We start from the raw sequence: 22,210 nt of genomic DNA on the forward strand, positions 1-22,210 counted from the left end.
GAAGATCTCGCTTAGAGTTTACTTAATGTTTTGTCATGAGATGCATTGCTCCATCTGCCCGAGCCATGAGGGAAGCATGAGCTCGTTCCTGCAGTATCGAGTGGGCTAATCGGTATCGCCCCCGAGGCATCCAGGGTTCCGACTTGATTTCCACGGGCATCCCTGACAAAGGATCAATTAAGTGAACCTTATCCTCGATCTCGGAGATCTTCATGCAGCTGCCAACAAGAGCTTTCGAGGCATCCACCGTTGACGTGTGATGGTTTAGCGGCTTTTCGTGGACTCACAACAGTCGCACCTCGTGTCGCAAGGGACCGTTGGTGGCGTAGCCGGTGTTTTTTCGTCCGGAAGGGATAATTTATCATCATCTATACGGCTCTCCATTTGTATGGTTGCCGGGCAGTACGTGGCTTTGGAGATCATTATGCAAGTTGTAAGCTCTCTAGTGTCCCTGTTTCTTAAGCTGCAGAGCTCAATATAGCGTCGAACTTAGGGCTTGCGTCACACTGTGTAGTGTGCATCAATGACTCAGTGTGGAGCCTATGCATGTTTATTTCGATCTCCAGATCCATTGGCGTGGCATTCCCTGGCTTGCATTATCCTCGGGCCCATTCTTTTCCAAAAACTCGGAGCGGGTCCAGGGTTATCCTTCTTCTAGCTACATGACTACATGCAGGGATCGGCCACGCCGAGTTCCCAAGATTAGGAGACCCGCCGGACAATCTCATCCCTGGAGGCAACTAGGAACTATCGAACCATCGGACAGTAATGAAAGCCAAGACTTGATAAGGTACATCGGTACCTGGCATCATTCTCGCTGCGGTGTCTGCAGGCACCCGGCGTGCATAGAGCGGGACACCAGTTGCATCTCTCAACAATGGATTCATTCACCACCTGTGAGCAGATATAACTCCAAGAGATTGATGTATCGAATGTAATTCCCACCAGCTGGCCCTACAAAGCGTACTGGTTTGATATTGCATTAGAGTTTTGCAGCCGGTTCCGTTCACGGGCCGCGCCGTAGCCTACCCAGTCAAGATGTCGCTCTGAACTTCTGGCAATTCTGAGGCCAGATTCACTGAAGTTAGAAGTGTATCTGTCCAAAAATCAGGCATATTGGGGCTTTACCGCGAATAGGTCTGTCCTATCTTGCGCCGGTGCAGACGCAAAAATAAGAAGCCCGCGCTCAGCCCTAACATCCATAACCTAGGAATCCTCGGTCCACTTCGAAGTCCATCACTATTATATTTGTATCTTCTAGTTCTCATTGTTTTTAAATATTCAAATTTACTTGTTTTAAGTCAGGTTATCTTCCTACCGATCGAGGTACGGCATTCGTATTCTCCCATGGGAATTACACTAAATGCATAATTAATGTTAGTAAGTTATGATATTGCACAAAGTTTCCACGTGATGCTGGTTGCAATTTTGCCGCTATGCTAAAATGAGAAGACTGCGGAATTCTGACTAATGCCCTGGCTGCCATTCATCGAAATTATGCAATAAGCATAATATACCTTATTAATCCATAGTTGTTGCATTAGACTATGCATGAAATGTCGGATGTGATTCTGGGCGACGCATATTATGGCTTTAGTAGATATTACATTCTGTTATAGACCTTCCTGTCTGTTAAAGTAGTGTCTCTGAGCCGACTTATTCAAATTTCCATTATTGTTGCGACGAGTTTGGTGTTTCATGATATCACACACGTAGTGCACAGAAATATATATTCGCGAAATACTGACTTAAATCACCAGTGCCCGGAATTCGTAGGATCTCCTGAGCTTAGAATAATGAAATCATATTAGAAGTTCCCAGAGATGATGCCATGAAAGTATCCTTTGCCAACATGAATCTCTATATATAATGGCCGTTGGAGGAGCCTCTGTGAGCAATATCGAAGAGCGGGCTTCGTTTGTTTAGTCAACTAATCCTTATACGTTTGGCTAAATCAGTGAACGGAAAACACTGGAGCACAGGGCATGTTTTGTTGTCCGGACAGGGTGGAAATCAGATGGTTGGACCGGGTTTTACACTACTCTTTAGTTGAACTCTGTACCCGCAACGCGGAACCGCAGCAGCCGTAGATATCTATCTAGCCTACATCTATCGAGATATTTCAACAAGAACGCCAGGTTGGAAGGGGGGCCGTTGCCAGAAGAGAATAACGCAGTAGCTTATACCTTTTCGTCGAGGACGATCCGGGCCTGCCCTTCCTCGCGCACCCGTAACCGGCCGATAACCAGGTTAACCCCCCATGCCCAGCTCCACTCGGAGGGTGAAGATATCGCGCAAGAGGTGCGTCGATTGGCCGTAAACAACCCATAAACGTCCTATAGCTAGCTTCATTATGTGAGCCATTTATGGCGAGGAAAGTGCACCTAGTGGAGCCAACCGACCAGCCCCCATCGTGAGCGAAGGTTAGATGGCGTTGTTGCCCAATCGCAGGAATGCCCCCCACCCGACTGGGGGAAGCGTTGCACTGTGCTCCGGCTGATATCTTCACCCGTGATTTTCGTATGCATGGCCCTTCCACAGAGAGTAGGGATCCCATCCCATTTCGCTGTCCGTTCTCACGCCCCGTGCTTGAGGAAGAGGACCTTGGGACGACCTCCAGGGTACTCACCTGGGGGTTTGATTAATATATAAATGGGGAGACAGGAACCTCGTAGCTAGCAGGTGGCCTTTCTTGCTCTCTTTCTGCATTCATAGCGCCCAATATGTTACCCCAGATGATGGGAGCAAAATCGCAGCGACTGCCTACGGAGCACTGGGCTTATTGTCATTAGTCAAGACGCCGACTCATCAAAACGCAGTTCAGGCTGCCCCGGCCCAGCATCTACGCCGCTTAGGCCTCGTGGCTGCTCAGTCAAACTTCTAGTTACCCACCAGCGGGAATGTCCGAGTGGATGTGATATCGGCCGGTTGCCTCACAAGGACATTAAGTCGCGGCTGACTCGCCTCCAAATTTACATCACCAAAAATGCCTTGAAACCATGCCCCCCCACTCGGTTCTGCGGGACCTTCCGTCGTCCAGATATCTCATCCTGGCCTGGTTGGATCATCCGACCCGGTCTATGCCACAGTATTGGCCACCGGCGCACAAGGGAGCAGGGAGTATGGCCGAGATGCTAATCGTGCATCCCACGCTGGAGGCCTGAGGAACAGCCTCTGAAAGTGTATAAATACCCCTTCAAGAACTGCTGTCTCTGCTTTTCTTTCTCATCCACAAGCATCCTACACATTATACAGCCACTTTCAAGGTTCTAAACCAAACACTACCAACCAACCTTCAACATGTCTCCCTGCTCCTGCAACTGCTGCTCCGGCAACTGCAACTCCTGCTCTTGCAGCTCCTGCACCGTGAGTGTTTCTGAGTCCCCAGTGACCCCTTGCCACTAACTAACGAATGGTTATCCTATAGCACTAAATTCGCCTTCTGCCGAGTCGTCTTCTGCCCGTGCTACACCACCTCAATACAAGGGCAATCTCCGACATGCGAAGACACATACCTGTTCCCCAGAACAACTGCTGGATATTCAACTATGATACTCAGGGCGTGATGGAGAATTCGGCCGAATGTTCCGAGATCGATGCTCTCAGAAGACTGATATGATGGAGGAAACTTTTCTTTTACCTGTACTTGATTACTGTACTTAACCCGTCGCTCCTTTGCCAATATAACGTCGACGTTATGAAATATCTTGATTCCACCATTAGACTGCGTAATTGTACATAAAAACAACTTGCGTAATACTCAAAGTGTTGCACCTACCGCGGAACGGGTGGCGTTAGAACGCTGCGATGGTCCTATGATTGCTGTTCATCCGTCAAAGGGAGAGGCGTTTACCATCGGCGTATAAAAGTGTGCTCACGCTGGGGTGCTGGCAAGTAATGTATAAGTCGGAACCATTGCACTTTGCGGACGGTCCGACAACTGATGTTGATTTAGGGCTCGGTCCTTACGGGAGGCGTGGCTGTGGGGAAGCTTTGCGTCGAGCTAATGTCCTGTGCGCCAGAATAGCAATTAGTCAATGCGCTTGAGGAATGGGGTGCCAGGGTGGCGCCCAACACAGAATCCAATGTCTGATGCTTACCGAAATCAATGGGGTGGGATCACTCCACAGTCGTCAAATTGCGCGAGGGGTTTGTACGGTCGCTGTTGAAGTTTGCGTGATCGCTGCGGAAACCCTTTGGTCGCTTTTGCAAGATGCCCAATGCGCGACCGGGGAGCTTCGCGGAAAATTGACAGTGTCTGGGAATGGCCCCTTGATAAAGGTAATCACAACAAGATATAATTTCTTCTTAACAGGAGGTTGTAGTTCGAGATGGGAGAAAGCCACTGTGGGTGGTGAGGGCGTTGGACGATTGACAGAGCACTTATAATGAACAAATACTGCCAGTGGCATTCGTCGTGATTCCGTCCCCAGATTGCCTCCGCTCCGGCTGGAGTACTAAGAGCCCGTCATCTGTCGGACAATAGTTCATGTTGACAATCCTTCGTTCACCGGCGCCACTGTCAAGTTCGCCCTCTGCAGCTTGGACCGAGTTTCATTTTGCCTGTGCTGTGACAATAGGTCGTAGCAATCGAACAGTAGGAATAGCATCCTGTGGCGAGGTAATGTGGACATTTCGAGCTCCGAATCAGGAATTGGAATTTTATATGCGGTATCGAATGCTGGTGGTCCAGGGAATGGAGGTAGATGGGTAGGTGTAGAGCGCCCGATTTCAAGTTCAGTATCGCATAAGCTGGGCAAACTGGTACCATTTTGATGTAAATCGACTCCCGAAGAGAGCTGGGACAGAAGAAGGGGCATGAGAGCCTGGTGATTCTGGTTCATGGATTCGAATGGCCGGGGTAACATCTGATTGCGTGCATGACGCTGGCAGACTTGAGGCAGAGTGTGCTCAGTTTGGGGGAAGTAGTTGCAAGAAACATTGCTAGTCAATTCAATGCTAGTTCCAAGACCAGGACGTGTTTGGGTCGGAGAGACATGGAGATTCAATTGCCGTCACCGCTGATCAGGATGTTGTTGTGATGTCGAAAGAGAGGGAGCGATGGTGGTTGAGGCAACCGCGTACCTTAACCAAACAAGCCTGGACGAGGCAGAGAACTGCATTACTGAAACCATCATTTATGCAGCCTGCCTTCGTTTTAGAAAGTGAATTGCCGACCGAAAAAAATGTCATAACCAACCAATGATTGCCCATTAAGCGATTCTGCGTTCGAATGCGTGGTCCTCGATGAGGTGCTGAAGCCCAATTGAAAATGGGCACTGTCTGGATAATACCGGGGGAGGCTTGAGATGTTTGCTCGCTCCATTCAGGATTCTGAAGGGATGGGCGGATTCGGCGAACGATGAGAAGTGCTAAAAAGGACACGAGATTGAAGTCAGGAGATGGAGTTTTTGTTGTTGAGGACCTTGGTGCCCACTCTCTGCCCTCGACGCGTTTCAGTGACAACTGCTGTTTGGTGATTTCCGGCCAGCAGCTCACCAACACTGTTATGTTGCGCTCTGCACTCGATAGATCTGTCCAAGGTGATAATCGATTCTCCATGATGGTCGAATCAATTGAAAATATGTCCGCTGACCAAATAGCTTCGGCCTAGAAGACGATGCAACTCCCTCCTCTCCCCTTCCCAACAACAACAACCAAGCTTGGAATTTGCATAGAGAAAAATCCCGGCCCACGGAAGCAGATGTGCCTTCCTTTCTATATTAGTTACCCATACTCATGTCTTTGAAGCCGGAGCGTGAAAGAACCAGCCATTGGACTCCCTCGGCGAACGGCGAACGAGAAAGAAGACCACCAGGTGATTCCCACGACTGCAATGACGGACAGGCGATAAATGTGATCTGGATAATTTGCTGCAACCTGGCATACACCAGGGGTTACATTAGCACCCGATAACGGGATGACGGCTGGAAGAAGGATGGGAATCCGACAAAATAGAGCACCCTAGGTGAAACAAGGCATAATATTTAGTCGGGGAAATGGGGTTGAAAAGACGGCAATGAAGCGGGGGCCTATACAATAACCACCAGAGATGGTTGACGGCACGAGTTGTAGGCCACCGACGATTATTACAACCGGAGGGAGATTCATCTGAGACCAGGCATCTTCATGATGGCATGCTTCCAAAATGGAGAGCCGCGGGGTTACTCTTGCTATTGGCTCCACAGCCGGTAATCGAAGCCGCCCTGAAGAATAGCGCGACCGGTGGATGATCGTGAGTTTACAATCAATATTCTCTGGGCGGAACTTGTGGCTTCACTACCCCACGATGTGATCTGCACCGAGCCGAGTAAACATCATACGTCAAACTACGTCGTGAAGGCCTCGAGTTCATCCGAATAGATGGAATCTGGCTGATAAACCGATCGTGCAGCGAGAGCACGAGAGGTCCAAAAGCCGCCCACCAAGCTATGTTGTGCATAACGCCATACTGTTTACGGCATAGGATGAGCAAACAGTCGCGCTCTCGCGAACAAACGCCAATTTCACCACGGCCATGCTCGCGTTGACCTGGGAGTTTTCATCAGCTTGCCGCAAAGCTCAATAATGTATCAGTTAAACCGAGAGTTGGCTGCAAGGGGAATCGAGTGGAGCCCAAGAAGTCTTAATTTTTTAGAGGCTTGGAATTATCCTGGTGTGCGTGGACCCCTCCGACTGCCAAAAGGCAGCTAGCTGCTGACGTTCATTTCTAGGCGAGCTCTGCGACGAACTGGAATTTCCGCACTGGCATCATCCACGAAGAGCAGATTGAAGAATGGCTCAACCAAACTGGGGAGTTTTCCACCCCGGTTGCGCCTGTGGGGGTTGGCGCTGCCCACGGAGGCATAAGACTGTTGGCGTGCAACTACACCCTATTCAAAAGAGCATCGGTAAGGATGTCTCGCGAAGCGTTTGAACTAGTCGAATCGAGATTTCACCTCCACCCAGCGACGTTACACTCGCTGGAGGTGGCCGGTGGTACCTTTTCGCGACATTTCGGAAGTGACATGGACGGGGATTGGATATGTTGGCAACCCTCCTGAATAGATGTTAAACCGAGTGTGGACCGCTGACAGATATAGCAATCATTCTAAAAGTACCACAAAAGTACGAAATTGGCAACCACATGCTTTCACTCACACATCATACAACTTCGCGCTGGACGACGGCTTTGCTCGCGGGTGAGTCGATTGTTGGAGTCCTTCCCTATGTTCAGCAGCCGGCCCCGGAGAGGCTCCGACGGTTTTCCCCGTGTGCTACGATCCGCGAATATCTAATTCGTTCTCCGAGGCTATGGAACTATCCTCTTACCTTGCCATGTATTATCCTGACTGATCATTTGCGCCGGTTGCAATCATACTCCTCCCAGGATCTTACACAGAGCGTAATGGCCATAGAGGAACAGCTTGGGGTAACGAGAGTGGGAAGAAGGGGCAATGGTCCAATCTCTCGCAGCGTAAGGGGGATCATGGGCACCGAGGGAGTACCGGTGCAAAGAACCCAAGCGGAGCATCTCACTGTTACGATAAATACGGAGGTCACAAGGGTGCGTTTTACGTCTGCGGCTCCCAAGTGGAATCATGAGGCATCTATGATGATCATCGGCCTTGCAAGAGCATCCTCGAGACTCATGTGCCAAGTGCCGAATTCAGACGATGAAATAATAGGCTTGTTGGAACATAATATCAATATCGCAAAGTCACTTGAGGATCATGTCCTCGGACTCCAGAAACGATTGGAACTGCAGCTGAACGTGGTATGTGACACACTGGCCGGACCAAATGCCCATCTAACCCACTGTAGCTATACAGTTTCGTGGCCCAAACGGATAACCGACTCAACGCGCGTCTTGCCGCGACAGCTGGAAGGGACAGTACGTCAATGAAGATATTGGCTTTCATCACAACCATATTTCTTCCAGGGACTTTTGTTGCGGTGCGTGGCTCTATGCATTTCCTGGCCGTCTACTAATTAAGCCATAGACTCTGTTCTCAATGAATATGTTCAATTGGGAGGACCAGGGATCGGACAGGACTGTGTCATCTAGGTTCTGGATCTACTGGGCGGTTGCAGCTCCTCTTACGGTAGTGACCCTCGGTGGATGGGGGCTATGGTGGAATTTCGAGAAACATCGGTATGATGCGCACCTAAAAAGCACTGTAAAAACAGCAGGGGAAGTGAAACCACCGCCGTGGTGGCAACGGATGTTACGAGTTCGGGAGACTTTACGCCCTGAGGAATACGAATTTCCAGCAGTGATACCAGTTGAAGCGCGGGAAAACACCAGACAACGTGTACGAGCTGACCAACCGGAGCGCAGAGCCAGTAGATCGCGGTGATATGGTAGATTTGTTGATCTTCGGATGGGGGTGATTGCTCGGTGCTTTCAACCCCGCTCTCTCCGAATGAGGCCGTCTCCAACTGCGCTTATCACCACATCCCCAGTATCATGCAATACATTGAGCATTTGGAGGAACTTGGAAGTCATCATGTCCCCACAGTTCCAGATAGCAAATGCCTACCTGCGAGATTTCCAGCAACGATATGAAACTAGAAATCCTAAATCAGAGGCACAACATCAGCGAGCAGCAAGGCACCTACCGGGCGGAAACACGAGATCTGTGTTACATGGCCCTCCTTTTCCATTATGTATGGCAAGTGGAAAAGGAAATAAACTTGTCGATATCGACGGACATGAGTATGTTAGACTTACAGCGATCCAGACTAAGTACTCATTCGGTTTAGATACCGTGATTTCCTGGGTGACATGACCGCTGGGCTCTACGGACACTCTCATCCCCTTATTTCGGAGACTATAACGTCGACATTGACCGGCGTTGGGATGAACCTGGGAGCGACAACTGTTGCCGAAGCCCAATTTGCTGAAGCCATATCTAACCGGTTTACCAGCATTGACCGGGTACGGTTTTGTAATTCTGGAACAGAAGCAAATCTGTACGCGTTGAGTGTGGCTCGACATGTTACTGGTCGACACAAGGTAATCGTCTTCGAGGGGGCATATCATGGGGGCGTGCTCTCATTCACGCATGGTGTTGCCCCGAATAATGCCGATAGAGCAGACTGGATTGTTGGCCAGTACAACGATAGAGAAGGCATTATTAACTCGATTTCTGAGAATAAGCATGTCGCAGCCGCAGTTCTGGTCGAGCTAATGCAAGGGGCGGGCGGATGCATTCCAGGAACCGCAGAGTTTCTCCACGCTATCCAAGAGACGGCCAAGGATAATGGAGTTGTCTTCATCGTTGATGAGGTGATGACCTCGCGCCTAGCGCCGGGGGGTCTGCAGTCGACCCTTTTACATCCAGTCCGCGGCACTCCCCTCACACCGGATCTCACGACTTTGGGTAAATGGATCGGTGGTGGGCTGAGTATTGGTGCTTTTGGCGGTCGACGAGACTTGATGTCAGTGTATGACCCGCGTACCTCGAGCATCCAACATTCAGGGACATTCAACAACAATACTCTCGCCATGAACGTTGGATATAAAGCAATGACATCGATCTATACAGACGACGCCTGCACCGCACTCAATGGACTGGGAGATTACTTCCGTGCGAGTCTGCAGAAATTGGCTACGGGCACGAAATTGACCGTGACGGGTGTTGGCTCGGTGATGACCGTCCACTTTTTACGCACAGGAGGACGGAACGGAGTATATCGCATCCATGACATAGAGATCGATTCTCAAAGTGCGGAGGCCGCACTCCGCGACCTTTTCTGGCTCTACCTGGTCGAGCGTGGGTTCTGGATTGCCCGTCGTGGAATGATCGCTTTCATCCTCGAAACGAGCAAAGAGGAGGTGGATCAACTTCTTGAGGCCATAAAGCAGTTCCTGGAGGAGTTCCAGGATGTCCTTGCTGCGGAGTAACTTTTCTAATATTATCTTTATAATTTGCATACAATCCGTCTGATCGCAAAGTGTTTCCCGTCTACTCCAATCCTTGGTGCCGTGGATCCAGCTGTCCAATCGTAAGACATTCACCGTCAGACTGGGCGGGTCCGGTGGGATTGACTCATCTCTGTCTCCTGATTTTGACTTCCGAATTGCCTGCAGTTCTGTAAATCAGACTACGTGCTCCAATGAAGCCTGCCCCGAAACAAAAGCCGGGCTGCTGGACATGCAAGCGTGAGTGGCCCGTGTTAATTACGCCGTCCTGCATCGTTGCTTAGACCCAGACAGGACGCAAAATCGGCTGCGACAAGGCTAGCCCATCATGCAATAATTGCCGTCGCTCTGGGCGCGAGTGTCAGGGCTATGGGCTTCGTCTGATGTGGCCCGACCAGGGTGATGGGAGGAGAGCCAGGATATCTCCCTCGACATATAATGGCTACTTTATCGTCTCCGATCGCTCGAACAAACAGTTCCTTAACACGACCTTTGATGACCTGCATCAGCCTTATGGGCCTAGTATATATGATGTTATCAGTCGGGTCACTGCCGCCCACACCCTTGCTATTCGACCGGCTGGGAGTAGCTTTATTTATCCTCGACTGCTCGATAACGAGCCCAGTATGATGCAATATTGTGAGTATTCCCAGTAACCCACTAAGTACTTAATATGTATTGATGGGCACTAGACGAAAGCCGAATATCCCGCATGATTTCCACAATCGATACGAGGAATGGCTTTCGCTCTGAGCTCATCCCCATGGCTCTTGCCTCGTCCAGCTTGGCCTCGCTGGCCCTCCGTAATGCCATTCTGGCCGTGGCGGCCTTTCACAGGGCTGGAGCAACAGCGGCCCTTCCGTTCAAGGCTAAAGCTGTACGCTGTCTCTCGTCATCGCTCTCGTCCGAAGGGAATAGCGGTGCAGCGATTGTAAACACACAACTTGCTGTGTCGATGATGCTTTGTGTTTATAGTGTAAATTCATCGCGGAATATCATAATAAGTGCGTTGCTGATGATGAACAGGTCTTCGACGAAACAGAGGGGCATTGGTACTCCCATATAGACGGAGCACGGGCCATGCTCTATCACCTATCGACCATTCCCGGGGGGAAGCTACCCTGTCACTTCCTGTATACGTGGCTCATGTACCATGAGGTGTTGGGTGAATTTACTCAACCGTTACGGCCTACGCAACAGGTGGTGTCGTCCATTGATTTTCTGACGGACGACGATGTTGATAAAACATTTGTAAGTTTATAGTACCTCATGTGACAACCTGACTGACCATCAGATAATTGGATCTCTCGGGTGCTCATTAGAGCTCCTTGAAGCAATCCACTGCCTCAATAAAGCCCGATGCGTCACCATGGCTGGCCATGGCGACGTAACAGAGGCCCTCGTCCTAGAAAGAAAACTAGTTAAGCTCGTACAGCGAATAGATTCATCTGACAATCCTGGTTTTTCGAATCATTGCAAGCCCCTTCAAACAGCCGAGCTCTACCGAGTCGCAACCTTATTATACCACCACCGCGTCTACGCAAACCATATCAACAGAAACGAGGAGCGACAAATCTACCTAGACCAAGCATTCGATCTCCTATCGCAAATGCAGCTCTGCACAAGTCCATGGCCGTTATTTGTGGTCGCGTCTGAAGCGAACTCCGACGACCAGAGGCTGCTCATCCTCGGTATGCTGGACCGGATGGACGAGGCTCGCAAGATTGGCAATGTCTTTGTCCTCAGGGATATTATCCAGTCGTTTTGGAAACAGCAGGATCTTGCTGCAGATTGGGATGGTGTTGGTGGGCAGCCAAGGTGGGCGGGCTCGTGGGATTTGCTGTTTGGGGAGAAGAGGGCTGTGCCTTGGTTTATTTAGCATTTGATTTATATTGGGTATATGGGTATATCGATTAGCTGGCATTATCAGGTACCAAGATACAATTCTTCTTTACCCCTTCGGTTATCCAGTTGATGCTGTCGGCACTTGTGGCCCACCGGTTCCGCGTACTGCGGTGAGACGTGCGGAGAGCACGCCGTCTACCCCGTTTGGTAATGATGAGCAGTGATAATCTGTTGCTTCGGGATACTCTGCTTCGGGGATTTGCCGGTCATCTCCACTGCTTATTCATTGCGTCAACCGCCCACCGGAAACTCCTTGGAGTGCTGAAGCCGCGTTGATGCGGGGTTGGCCAGAAAGCCGACAAGGTATACCCGGCTCCTATATAAAACAATGCTCACCATCAGAATACCCGAAGCTTAAGCACTCAACTACTAGACTCAACCATGTATCCTGCGATATTGAGCAGCTTACTGTGGTTTGCGAATGCAGCAATTGCACTCCCACCAGACCTCCAAATCCAAACAACCAGCGGCTCCGTCCAGGGCATCTACAACGACACCTCCTCAACAGTCCGCGCATTCCTTGGAATACCATACGCAGAGTCTCCCACAGGGAATGGCCGTTTCGCACCCCCGCGTCCATTTTCACCATCCGCGTCTGTAATCAATGCATCCGCATTCACGGGGCCATGTCCGCAGTCATACCAACCCGATAACCAGTCTATCTGGAGTGTCCTGCCGTATGAGATTTTCAACCCGGCGCAGATGACCGAGGATTGTCTCTCTGTGAATGTGTGGGCGCCGTCGGGGCAGCGTCTGCGTAAAGAAAAGAGGGGAAAGGCCGCTGTTATGGTGTTTATCCATGGTGGTGCGTTTACGGGGGGTGCTGGCTCGGTGGGGTTTTATGATGGGTCGAATTTGGTGAGGGAGCAGGAGGGCGTTGTCGTTGTTACGTTTAAGTATGGCATTCTTTCTGATTTATATAAAGGTGAAGGCTGATGATCTAGTTATCGGCTGAATATCTTTGGGTTTCCGAATGCGCCTGGGCTGGAGCTGTCGGAGCAGAATGTGGGGCTGTTGGATCAGGTATGTATACTCATACAGGCTATGTCTGAATGCTAATAAGACAGCGACTGGCAATCGAATGGGTTCACGACAATATCGCCAACTTCGGCGGTGATCCGGATCGCATTCTCCTCTTTGGGCAGTCTGCAGGCGCTGCTTCAGTTGATACTTATTCATATGCTGTATGGAATATCCCCATGGCTCTGGAAAACACTAACCATCTATGTAGTACCCAGAAGAACCCCTTGTCAGTGCCCTCGTGCTTGAATCAGGCACCACTTCCATACTGGAAAATACAGATACTGCGCACCGCAACTGGAACCAACTTTCTACCGATCTGGGATGCGGTACCGGAGCAGCGTCTCTTTCCTGTATGAGGGAGGCTCCATTTCAGGATATCATTGATGCAATGACGAAGGGCGGATATAGCTTCACGCCGGTCTTTGATAATAGGACGTTCTTCTCAGATTATGCGGATAGAGCAAGGAGTGGAAAGCAGGCGCACCTTGTAAGTGACCTACAAGTTCCACATGAAGCTCTCTGTCACTAACAGGCTATATAGCCAACCCTCGGAGGAATCAACGCGCGAGAGTGGTCAGCCGTTGTCCCGCTGAACCAATCGTCTCTCAATGAGACGCAGATGCTTTCGACCCTGTATAGTAGTTTCAGCTGTCCTCTGCGGGAGGCTGTTGAGTACGTTCTTTCTTATAATTGGTGACCATCCTTGCTAATGAATCCTAGGCTCCGGCTCCAGCAGCATATCCCTACGTGGAGATACGTCTACCACGGGAACTTCACAAACCTCAGCCCCACGACCTGGCTGGGAGCATACCATAGCGGTACGTATCAAAGCTTTTGAGAGAAAGTCAGCCCTAACCCCTGTGATAGCTGAGTTGCCGATTCTGTTCGGGACGTACAACTTGACAGACGTGCCACCTGGTGCGAGCGAGATCGCTGTTAGTAAATATATACAAGGTATGAAGGTCCTAAAGTAGTCTACCATGAGGAATATGCGCAGCATCTAACTGCATTTTCTGTCCAGGTGCTTGGGTTGCATTTGCAAAAGACCCCGAGCATGGCCTTGATCAGTACAGGTGGCCGCAGTTCAGTTTTGACAGTCAGTTGATCTCATTGGGTTACGTATGGCACGATGCTAATTGGAACTGCAGAAGATACTTTGGTAAATCTAGCCGTTAATAACAAACCCGGACTGGTCCTTGGTTCCGCAGAAGGATGGGATAAGCATTGTACATAGTGGCCTGATCCAGAGAACGGGAATGACCTCGCTTATAGTGCCATTTGTTCGAAATATCTGTACAAGGTTTACAAAATAAGGTTCACGCAGTGATCAGTCTTGCATGTCGATAAGTAGGTTTTCCGTGCGACTATAATTACATCACAGCAGGTGGGCAGTGGCCGAGTGTAGTGCTTGAAGTGGGATATTGCTATGAAAGGCTGCGTACTGAAGCGGCGTGGTGGCTAAGGAGATCTGAAGGGGAGGTCAAGGCGGTTATTGTACTTGAGGTTTCGCGGGGAGCCAAAGCTGCATATTGAGCATTGGAGACCGGAGTTGGACGCTGAAGGTTCGCTTGTCGATGGCTCGGAATGTGCGAGATCGCGGGCGGTTTTGCCGCGCCTTATGCAGTGTATGACGGTGGAGGAGGGGGAGGATTGTGATGGGACTGTGGCTAGGTCGATGCCCTTGACGATACCGTTTCCTGATATCTTTCGTCGCGAGCCACGGAATGAGCAGGAGACGGATCTGGTTATATCTACGCATGATATGGAGCGAATTGCGCTTAGGCTGTGGAGATCGCTGGAATGACTGTCCTGCGCTGCCTGATGTGTGTAGTCAGATATGGATCGCGCCGACGTATCTAGAACGGAAATTGATGGTATCTCCTTGTGATAATAAGTCAAGCTTAATTGAAATGTAACGAGATGAATTTATACAATTACCAGCAGGCGTAGTACCAGCCCGCGAGGATAGGAAGTCAGTCTATGTACAATCATGCAATATCTTAATCGGCCATGTACCAGAAGGCAAGCGCCACGGTTCGAAATGGCTTTATTCAACAACATTCTCCTCAATGAGGTTGAAATCCTTGTCGAGGTAGAACCACTGGTCATACCGGGCAGGCCTAGGTGCAGCGGGCTTCTCATCGGACTCGGCAGGGATGTCAAACCGATCGGTGGCGGCCTGCTTGGGAACGAAGCTGTGAGGAATATCTGGCCGGGATGTCTGGTTGTAGTTGATTTCCCCGGTATCCACCTTGCCCTTGACCAGGTCGAGCCAGAAACCGTGACTTTCCTTTACCTTGGATGCTGCGAATGTGGCGTTGACATATCTGTCGCCTGTGATGGGAATCAGGTCATCGCCGCGGGCGACCTTGTAGTACTGTCCTCTTGTTAGCTTGGCCTTAATAGTGAATGGTGAGATGTACAGTGAACCAGTCGTAATAGGATTCAATCAAACCGGGGCGGTACTTCTCAACGTCTTTGAAGTCTGCATATTGTTAGAAATGTTCTGACCACCCGACAATAGAGACATACTGTCAACCAAAGAAGCAATGGGATCCTCAACATCAATACCCAAAACCTTCCAATCAGTCTCACCCCCATCATTCAGAGCAAGCGCGCCAAGGATCTTAACCTGCTTGACCTGGCCGGTGTACCCCACATCCTGACCAATATCAAACAAGTCCATGGGGTCATTGTCACCAGGCTCATTGGTGAAGTTGTGGTTGAAGTTGGGGCTCTCCCAAGTCTGCGGGATAGATCCGTACAGGAATGGATACGACTTGTATGGCCAAACACTTTCGACAAACCGCGGCGCATCGTTCTTATCGTCGTGGAAGATCGGGTTGAGTGGCTCTGGACGGCGGATCTCGATCTTGCCGTCTGTGCCGCGGGGGATCTCGACGACGAAGTTGATGATTTGCTTGTTGCTGTCCTTGGGATAGAGAGGGACGTCGTGCCAGAAGGAGATTGGTTCGCCGTTGTTCTCAAGCCAGACTCGCCATTCCTGAGAGTGTTAGAGGGAACAAGATCATGCCAGGGAAGCAAATATACCAGGGTATTTGGGGCGCCGACGGTCCGCAGGCTGAGGGCGTCATAGTCGAATGATGATCCAGAGTTACTGACAGCTGCTGAAGCTGCAAGGGCGGGCAAGAAAGCCCAGGCGAAGCTCTTGCTGATCATTGCGAATGCGAACTAAACTGGAGGATCGAAGGCAGGTCCATCATCAGGACGGGGGATCAGCCCAAGATTTAAATCCCTGAGCATCTCGCCCCATAATAATCACCCCATGGCCAGCAGCTCTAGAAAACATCGAACGCCGATCGAAGACCTCTCCAGGAAGAGCTCAGTCCCACGTGCAGTCCATCCCCCTTGGGATATTCTTGGCGTCGTGGGAGGCCAAGCCGCTATCTCAGTGGGACAGCGCCCGTCAGCTGCACGATGGATTGCGATCCGTCGGGGCCCAATTAAAGTGCTATATTGGGAAACGTGTGTGGGTGGTCTTGTGCTCGCGATGCAACGCGCCCGAGATTCCCCCCATGCCCTGACTCGTGCCTGGTTTCTGGAATTTGACCTTGTTGTATCACCCCACGGGTTAGGGCAGTAACGAGAGAGCCCTATGTCTCTCTTCAGAGTTGGAATATGGACTCGAGGAAGGTGCAATGGCTGTGCCTCAGTGGGAAAGAGCGAAACTATCCTGCCCGTCGCTCTTTCCCCTAACGGAAGCAGTGTTTTCTCCCACTTTGGAAGGCACAGACCTGATTGCGAGAGGAAGGAGCGATGGAGTCTCAACTAAGGTAAAATAAACAGATACAAGATACCTAGACCTAGTAGCAGTGAAGATGTGGCGGCTCAACAACATTATATAAGTATGCCCCAGACCTTTCTCTCCTGTACTTTTTCAATATAACGTTGTCTAATTTCTATTCAGCATGACCCTGACACTCGGCCATACTATGGTATATAACAATTGTGCATTCACCATTAATGTTCATCGCCCGGCGGGGGTGAAGGTGGTAGGCCAGGCCTTGTACAGAAGGTTAGACTGTTTTCAGGAATTCGCTGGGGGCTTGGACCGTACGTTGTCTCTTTCAGTTCTTCAATGGTTGCCCTCACCGTCTCTGAGAATTCATCATCCACGCCCATAGTGATCAAGCCCTCCAGATTTGGCGCATGCTTGAGGATAGCCTGCGCAAGACACTTGGCTTTGTCTGATGTCGAATCGATCGATGGCCTATACTGATTAGCGGGTACTTGTCTCATCAGGAATGACACTGACTTACCACGGCCTTGGAGGTATTTCACTTATTGCGCCGATTGTAAGCTGCTCCAAGCATGGAAAGAGAGGCGGTTCTGGATCAATGTCCATCAACGGAGACAGATCGTAGGTCCCAGGCAGAAAACAGTCTTGCAGCTCGCGACACTCTTGACCCAGAGATATGAGTGATTGCACCGTCAAACTAGCCCGTATCTCGAGCCATATTTCCCGGAGGGCCGGCTGAGTCTCGATTACTGGGATAAACTTGTCGTCCGTCAACGTTGGGGCGATAATATCTCCATAGATACCACGGACATTCAGCCGGTTTAGGCCTAGTTTTTTAAGGGCCTGAAAGTCATTAACGCTCAGCTCTGCTGACTCATGGTACTCGATGGTAAGGTCTCGGAGCTTGGTCAGTGAGCTGAGGTGCGGCCATGGGCTTATATCGCCGTCCGCCAGAGTCAGGGAAAGAAGACGAATGTTTTTGATTTTCGGGACGAGAAGGGGCACGGTCTTTGGCTCTATATTAAGCTGCAGCTTCTGGATACCCTTGAACGGGCGATCAACATCTTGGAATGTATTCACAAACATCTCGTGCTTGAGAAAGGGCGATACTTCTAACTCCACAAGGCCATCATGAGAGGCAAGAGAGGAGAGCACCCGGCCATCAATAGGCCCTCGTCTACCATCGACCACACCAAGCGAGCGTAGAGACTTGCATCGGTCAATAAAGCCACTCAGAGAAGCAGAGCTTAATCCCTGCAGTTTGGCACCGATGATCATCGTCCTCAGCCGCCGACACCGCGTCTCCAGAAGTTGAAGCACATCTTCGTCCCCAGCCGGCGCAGTAGCGTAGCATTTAAACACCTCCAATGCCGGCTGGATATACTGACCGATCCACGCTTCCTCCTGCTCTTCATTCTCGTCCGAATCGGTAGCATCGATCAAAACAGATCGGAGACGCGGGAATTTCAATGTTTGGAAGGCCTCGTGATGCAACCACTCACTGCCGTTAATTTCCAACTCACGAATATATCGCGCGTAGAATTGCCGTTTGTTTATATCACTGATCGCTGCGAGGTCGTCCGGTGATGGGTTTTCCCAGAGCACACGGACTGCCTCGGCGGACCATTTCTTGTTGACCAGGAGGGCCGATCGGAGAGAGAAAGTATCACCCTGGAGGCACTGCAGCACGCGGGTTAAAAGTTCGAGGGGCAGTCCAGCTAACCCCATGACGAGCATTAAAAAGTGGATTGTTTCGTCGAACAGACCAAAAGGCGGGGAGACGTAGTGGAGCAGGATTGAACAACTTGCAGCTGATTTTTGATTGTAGAAGAGGGCGAATACTGACTAATACTCCCGCTGTCAAGCCCTATCATTTCCTATCAAGTCCATCCAAAACATACAAGATACGAGATCAATAATCCCCATCAACCCAATCCGCCCACCCACTCCCCAGCACCGTCTCCCTATCCACCGCCGCATCAATCTCAGTCAAATACTTCCTGTCCGACGTATCCGCCCCATCCCCCGTATTCCCAATCTCATAATACAACGGCGTCGCCCCCTCCTCCATCTCCGTCCATCCCTCGGGGTGGATAATATCGCTGAGCTGCGAGTTCTGGTATATCACCCGCGCAAGCACCCGCCACGGCCGACCCAGGTACACCTGCTCGCTCAGATCCGTCCCGGATTTCCCGGCGATGTTGCAGTTGTTGAACGCGTACCAGGAGGGGTCGTCCTCGGTTTCTCGGCTCATGGCGGTGATGTAGCCGTGGCCTGAGGAGACGATGTCGCAGCTCTCGTACCAAGAACTGGCGTCGCCGAAGATGTAGTCCGTTGCGCCTATGCTCTTAGTATCTGAACGTAAAATGAAGATGGGGGGAAGAGCGGGTACCTTCGATGTAGGAATTGGAGTAGTACTGGATACCCTCGCGAGCGTAGAGTGTGTCTTGGTAGCCGGTGAACTGGCAGCCGTAGTAGCCTTGACGCTCTCCGCTAGCTGCCAGTCTAAAGATCTATTATTAGCAGTGGACCGGTTTTAAGGTGGGGATGCATACGCAACAGCCTGAGTCCCTTCGCCATAGCCATTGACAACATTAATATTGTACATGGCAAAGTCGTCCATGGCGACATTGACAGTCGCACTACCGACGAGGTCACCCGCTTCGGTGGACGTCATGGTATGAGTTATAGTGACGGTATTCCCACTATAGCTGGTTGAATCAGTTGTCTCGCCGTAGAGGGTCAATGGGCCGCCATATTCGAAGGTGAGCTGTTCCTCATACGTCCCGGCCGCGATGGAGATGCAGGCTTCGGAGGTAGAAGAGCCCAGTTCTGCAATTGCGTCGGCAATTGTGGAGTATGTACCGTCTCCGCCAACGGTGAGACAGTCTGCTGGGATCTCTACGCGTTTGTGGCGGGTATGTGGTGCGGCCAAGGCTGCGGTTGTTAGGCCAAGAATGGGGAGGTAGTGGAGAACAGTCATCTTGATAGGGTTGGATATCTCGGTTAGATTGTGGTACGTCAGACTCTGGCTTTCAACCGTAATGGGTGATGATGATCGGAGCTTTGGCAGAGCGATTGGAGATGGGCATGGCCCCATATATGCTAAATAAAAGTACCTACATTGCCAGTGGAAGGACTTTCTCTGCCCTGACGGACGACCCTGTATAATGCCGACGCCGGACCGGCGAAAACTGACACAACTGAGATGAATAATAATTCCTGCAATAGGAACGCTTGGACCCCGCAAAATCCGTCAAACATGTGGGATCCCCGCAGTCTTGAAACCAGATTCGTTTAGTCTGTGTTTTAGGCTAAAGCCACTTCGTCAGGAACGGATTTGCTTCGCGTGGCTAAAAAGGCTTCGACTGGAGCCAAGGGGGGCTCGGTGTATTTATATCGGACTCTCTTCCAAGGTGAATTATCCCCCAGTGAAACGGGATTCACTTTACAATTATGGCATTCAAGGCTGTTACACTTCTTATACTTGCAGGGACAAGCTGGGCATCGCCCTCCCCTGTCCGACGAGCCGACGCTGCCTGCACTCCAACAGCAGGAGATTCCCCCAGCACTGACGATGTCCCAGCCATCGTGGAAGCAATCTCATCATGCGGCGATGGCGGGACAATTGTCATTCCGGAAGGGTCTACCTACTACCTGAACACCGTGCTCGATCTGGAGGGGTGCTCCGGCTGCGAGTTTCAGATAGAGGGGACGCTCCTCTTCTCCGACAGCACGGACTACTGGAATGGCAAGACGGCTATGATCAATGTGCAGGATGTTGAGGGGCTGACTATGCACTCTCTCACGGGGTCGGGTGTGATTGATGGGAATGGACAGACTTCGTAAGGCCTCGTCTCGTGTTTGCTAGGCTGGAAATGTTAATTAATGATTGACCCCTATAGGTGGGATCTCTTCGCTGAGGATGAAAGCTATGAGCGCCCTACTCTCCTCTACATAACCGGCGGGAGTAACATCGAAGTGTCGAACCTGCTCCAGAGCAACCCTCCCAATGTCTTTGTGTCTGTCAAAGGAGGGACTACCAATGCGGCCTTCACGGATCTAACCCTAAATGCCGAATCTTCATCCGATAACGAACCCAAGAACACAGACGGGTTTGATATTGGTGAGAGCACGTATGTCACTATCTCGAATACGACCGTCGTGAATGATGACGACTGTATCGCTTTCAAGCCTGGCTGCGACTATCTTACCGTCACTGATATTACCTGCACCGGATCCCATGGTCTTTCCGTTGGATCTCTAGGGAAGAGCAGCGATGACACCGTCAGCAACGTCTGGGTCGAGGGTGCGACAATGATATCCTCGACCAAAGCCGCGGGGATCAAGACGTATCCCAGCGGCAACGACCACGGACTGAGCACTGTGACGAACGTTACCTGGAATGACGTTGTGGTTCAGGACTGCGAATACGCAATCCAGATCCAGAGCTGTTATGGCGAAGAGGAGGAGTATTGCGAGAGTAATCCAGGGAATGCAGTTTTGTCGGGAATTACGTTCCAGGGGTTTAGTGGGACGACCAATGATAAGTATGATCCTGTAACTGGGAACTTGAATTGTGGTGTCGATGGCGAGTGTGACGTGTCTGTTGTGGACTATACGGTTACGGCGGCGTCGGGGGATGGTGAGGTGCTCTGTGCCAATACACCTTCGGAGCTGGGCGTGTCTTGTTCTTCTGGGGCATCGGGATGATCTGCATTATTCGGGTCATAACTTAGAGAGTATGTGCCAAATGATGCCTATACTTCAGCTAATAGAGAAACAGACCCGATGGGCCACCAAGTATCCACTCTATGCATCATTGTCTCGCTTTGATAATATAGCTCCATAAATTTGTTTGTTATATGAAAAGGTAAAAGAAAATAAATAGCGGTCCTGAAGCGCCCTGTCAGGCAGCCCACCCGACGCGAGATTCCTCGTTGTGGCGACAAAACATAGATAGGCACGGCATCCTCAACCCCGGAACTGTTTTCCATTTCCCTGTGTACTCAGTATTAAGGGGTTGGGCTTTGCGTGAGTGTGCCTAGAGGTCGGGTTGTTAGGGCTCGGCTGGCTAGGTTGCAACCACCGCGGAGATAAATACTGATCCAGGCTCGATAGTAAAACAATGTACCTACCGGGTCAATTTCGCTGCTCATGGGTACTTTGTAGCACTACATGTACTTGCCATCCCCGCGACAAGCGCCTTTTCAGACGTCATTCTACAGCCTTGTTTGGAAATATACTTTAAGCTAAGAATGATTTTCTCGGCATTTGATCGACAAGTCATGTCTTTGCCCCTGGTACCTTAAGACCGACTGGCCGCAAGTCGGACCGAGTTAACTTAACCAGGAGTCATCGGGCCTAATGTTTCATACCCTGGCTGGTAAACCTCGATTGATAGGTCGGGGGATGAAGCGATAGATTAAATAGATTAAATTTCCCCGGATTTGTGGGGTGCGGGTATTTATCGGAAGGTAAAATAGATTAAAACACACGCCTTGCAGAATAACCTTGTTTTTTTTTCGTATGTCCTTTGACAAATATGGACATTGGTAGACGCCACGGGGAATGCCATCTCCCAGGAGGAATTTGTATAAGAAGGGGCCGTGAGT

The 22,210-nt window shown here is 50.6% G+C and overlaps 6 protein-coding genes across 6 annotated transcripts; 2 read left to right on the top strand and 4 right to left on the bottom strand.

Annotated features, from left to right (window-relative positions):
* Positions 1 to 4,438: 4,438 nt before the first annotated feature.
* Positions 4,439 to 5,115, bottom strand: ASPVEDRAFT_514514 (uncharacterized protein). The gene has a single exon (XM_040814475.1). The coding sequence runs from the start codon at positions 4,866 to 4,868 to the stop codon at positions 4,488 to 4,490; it is 381 nt and encodes a 126-aa protein (XP_040665184.1). The 5' UTR covers positions 4,869 to 5,115; the 3' UTR covers positions 4,439 to 4,487.
* A 1,452-nt stretch (positions 5,116 to 6,567) lies between these two features.
* On the top strand, positions 6,568 to 14,069 carry ASPVEDRAFT_50870 (uncharacterized protein; the record flags this gene model as incomplete). Its single annotated transcript, XM_040814392.1, has 16 exons — positions 6,568 to 6,657; positions 6,714 to 6,920; positions 7,109 to 7,756; positions 7,804 to 7,935; positions 7,983 to 8,255; positions 8,508 to 8,698; positions 8,746 to 9,885; positions 11,721 to 11,725; positions 12,258 to 12,708; positions 12,757 to 12,835; positions 12,880 to 12,996; positions 13,044 to 13,322; positions 13,377 to 13,507; positions 13,556 to 13,653; positions 13,857 to 13,931; positions 13,984 to 14,069. The coding sequence occupies 16 exons, from the start codon at positions 6,568 to 6,570 to the stop codon at positions 14,067 to 14,069; spliced, it is 4,002 nt and encodes a 1,333-aa protein (XP_040665185.1).
* Positions 14,070 to 14,749: 680 nt separating this feature from the next.
* Positions 14,750 to 16,130, bottom strand: ASPVEDRAFT_187574 (uncharacterized protein). The gene is made up of 4 exons (XM_040809005.1): positions 15,887 to 16,130; positions 15,368 to 15,839; positions 15,259 to 15,320; positions 14,750 to 15,212 (listed from the first exon to the last, which is right to left on the bottom strand). The coding sequence occupies exons 1-4, from the start codon at positions 16,013 to 16,015 to the stop codon at positions 14,883 to 14,885; spliced, it is 993 nt and encodes a 330-aa protein (XP_040665186.1). The 5' UTR covers positions 16,016 to 16,130; the 3' UTR covers positions 14,750 to 14,882.
* Positions 16,131 to 16,816: 686 nt separating this feature from the next.
* ASPVEDRAFT_81035 (uncharacterized protein) lies at positions 16,817 to 18,323 on the bottom strand (the record flags this gene model as incomplete). The annotated part of the gene is made up of 3 exons (XM_040816965.1): positions 16,817 to 16,859; positions 16,914 to 17,066; positions 17,116 to 18,323. 3 exons carry the CDS (start codon positions 18,321 to 18,323, stop codon positions 16,817 to 16,819), a joined length of 1,404 nt encoding a protein of 467 aa, XP_040665187.1.
* Positions 18,324 to 18,507: 184 nt separating this feature from the next.
* pmeA (putative pectin methylesterase) lies at positions 18,508 to 19,578 on the bottom strand (the record flags this gene model as incomplete). The annotated part of the gene is made up of 3 exons (XM_040806110.1): positions 18,508 to 18,935; positions 18,988 to 19,100; positions 19,151 to 19,578. 3 exons carry the CDS (start codon positions 19,576 to 19,578, stop codon positions 18,508 to 18,510), a joined length of 969 nt encoding a protein of 322 aa, XP_040665188.1.
* A 421-nt stretch (positions 19,579 to 19,999) lies between these two features.
* ASPVEDRAFT_163372 (putative extracellular exo-polygalacturonase) lies at positions 20,000 to 21,492 on the top strand. The gene is made up of 2 exons (XM_040808614.1): positions 20,000 to 20,440; positions 20,501 to 21,492. The coding sequence occupies exons 1-2, from the start codon at positions 20,052 to 20,054 to the stop codon at positions 21,306 to 21,308; spliced, it is 1,197 nt and encodes a 398-aa protein (XP_040665189.1). The 5' UTR covers positions 20,000 to 20,051; the 3' UTR covers positions 21,309 to 21,492.
* The last annotated feature ends 718 nt before the right edge of the window (positions 21,493 to 22,210 follow it).

Source organism: Aspergillus versicolor, assembly GCF_001890125.1.
Source record: "Aspergillus versicolor CBS 583.65 unplaced genomic scaffold ASPVEscaffold_2, whole genome shotgun sequence".
NCBI lineage: Eukaryota > Fungi > Ascomycota > Eurotiomycetes > Eurotiales > Aspergillaceae > Aspergillus > Aspergillus versicolor.

Excerpts from the sequence above, each read along its gene's own strand:
- ASPVEDRAFT_514514 (XM_040814475.1), bottom strand. The coding sequence starts at position 4,868 with ATGTTACCCCGGCCATTCGAATCCATGAACCAGAATCACCAGGCTCTC.
- ASPVEDRAFT_163372 (XM_040808614.1), top strand. The coding sequence starts at position 20,052 with ATGGCATTCAAGGCTGTTACACTTCTTATACTTGCAGGGACAAGCTGG. Across the intron at positions 20,441-20,500 it reads GATGGGAATGGACAGACTTC|GTGGGATCTCTTCGCTGAGG; the intron begins GTAAGGCCTCGT and ends TGACCCCTATAG.
- ASPVEDRAFT_187574 (XM_040809005.1), bottom strand. The coding sequence starts at position 16,015 with ATGATCAGCAAGAGCTTCGCCTGGGCTTTCTTGCCCGCCCTTGCAGCT. Across the intron at positions 15,840-15,886 it reads TCGGCGCCCCAAATACCCTG|GAATGGCGAGTCTGGCTTGA; the intron begins GTATATTTGCTT and ends TAACACTCTCAG. Across the intron at positions 15,213-15,258 it reads CCTATTACGACTGGTTCACT|TACTACAAGGTCGCCCGCGG; the intron begins GTACATCTCACC and ends ACAAGAGGACAG.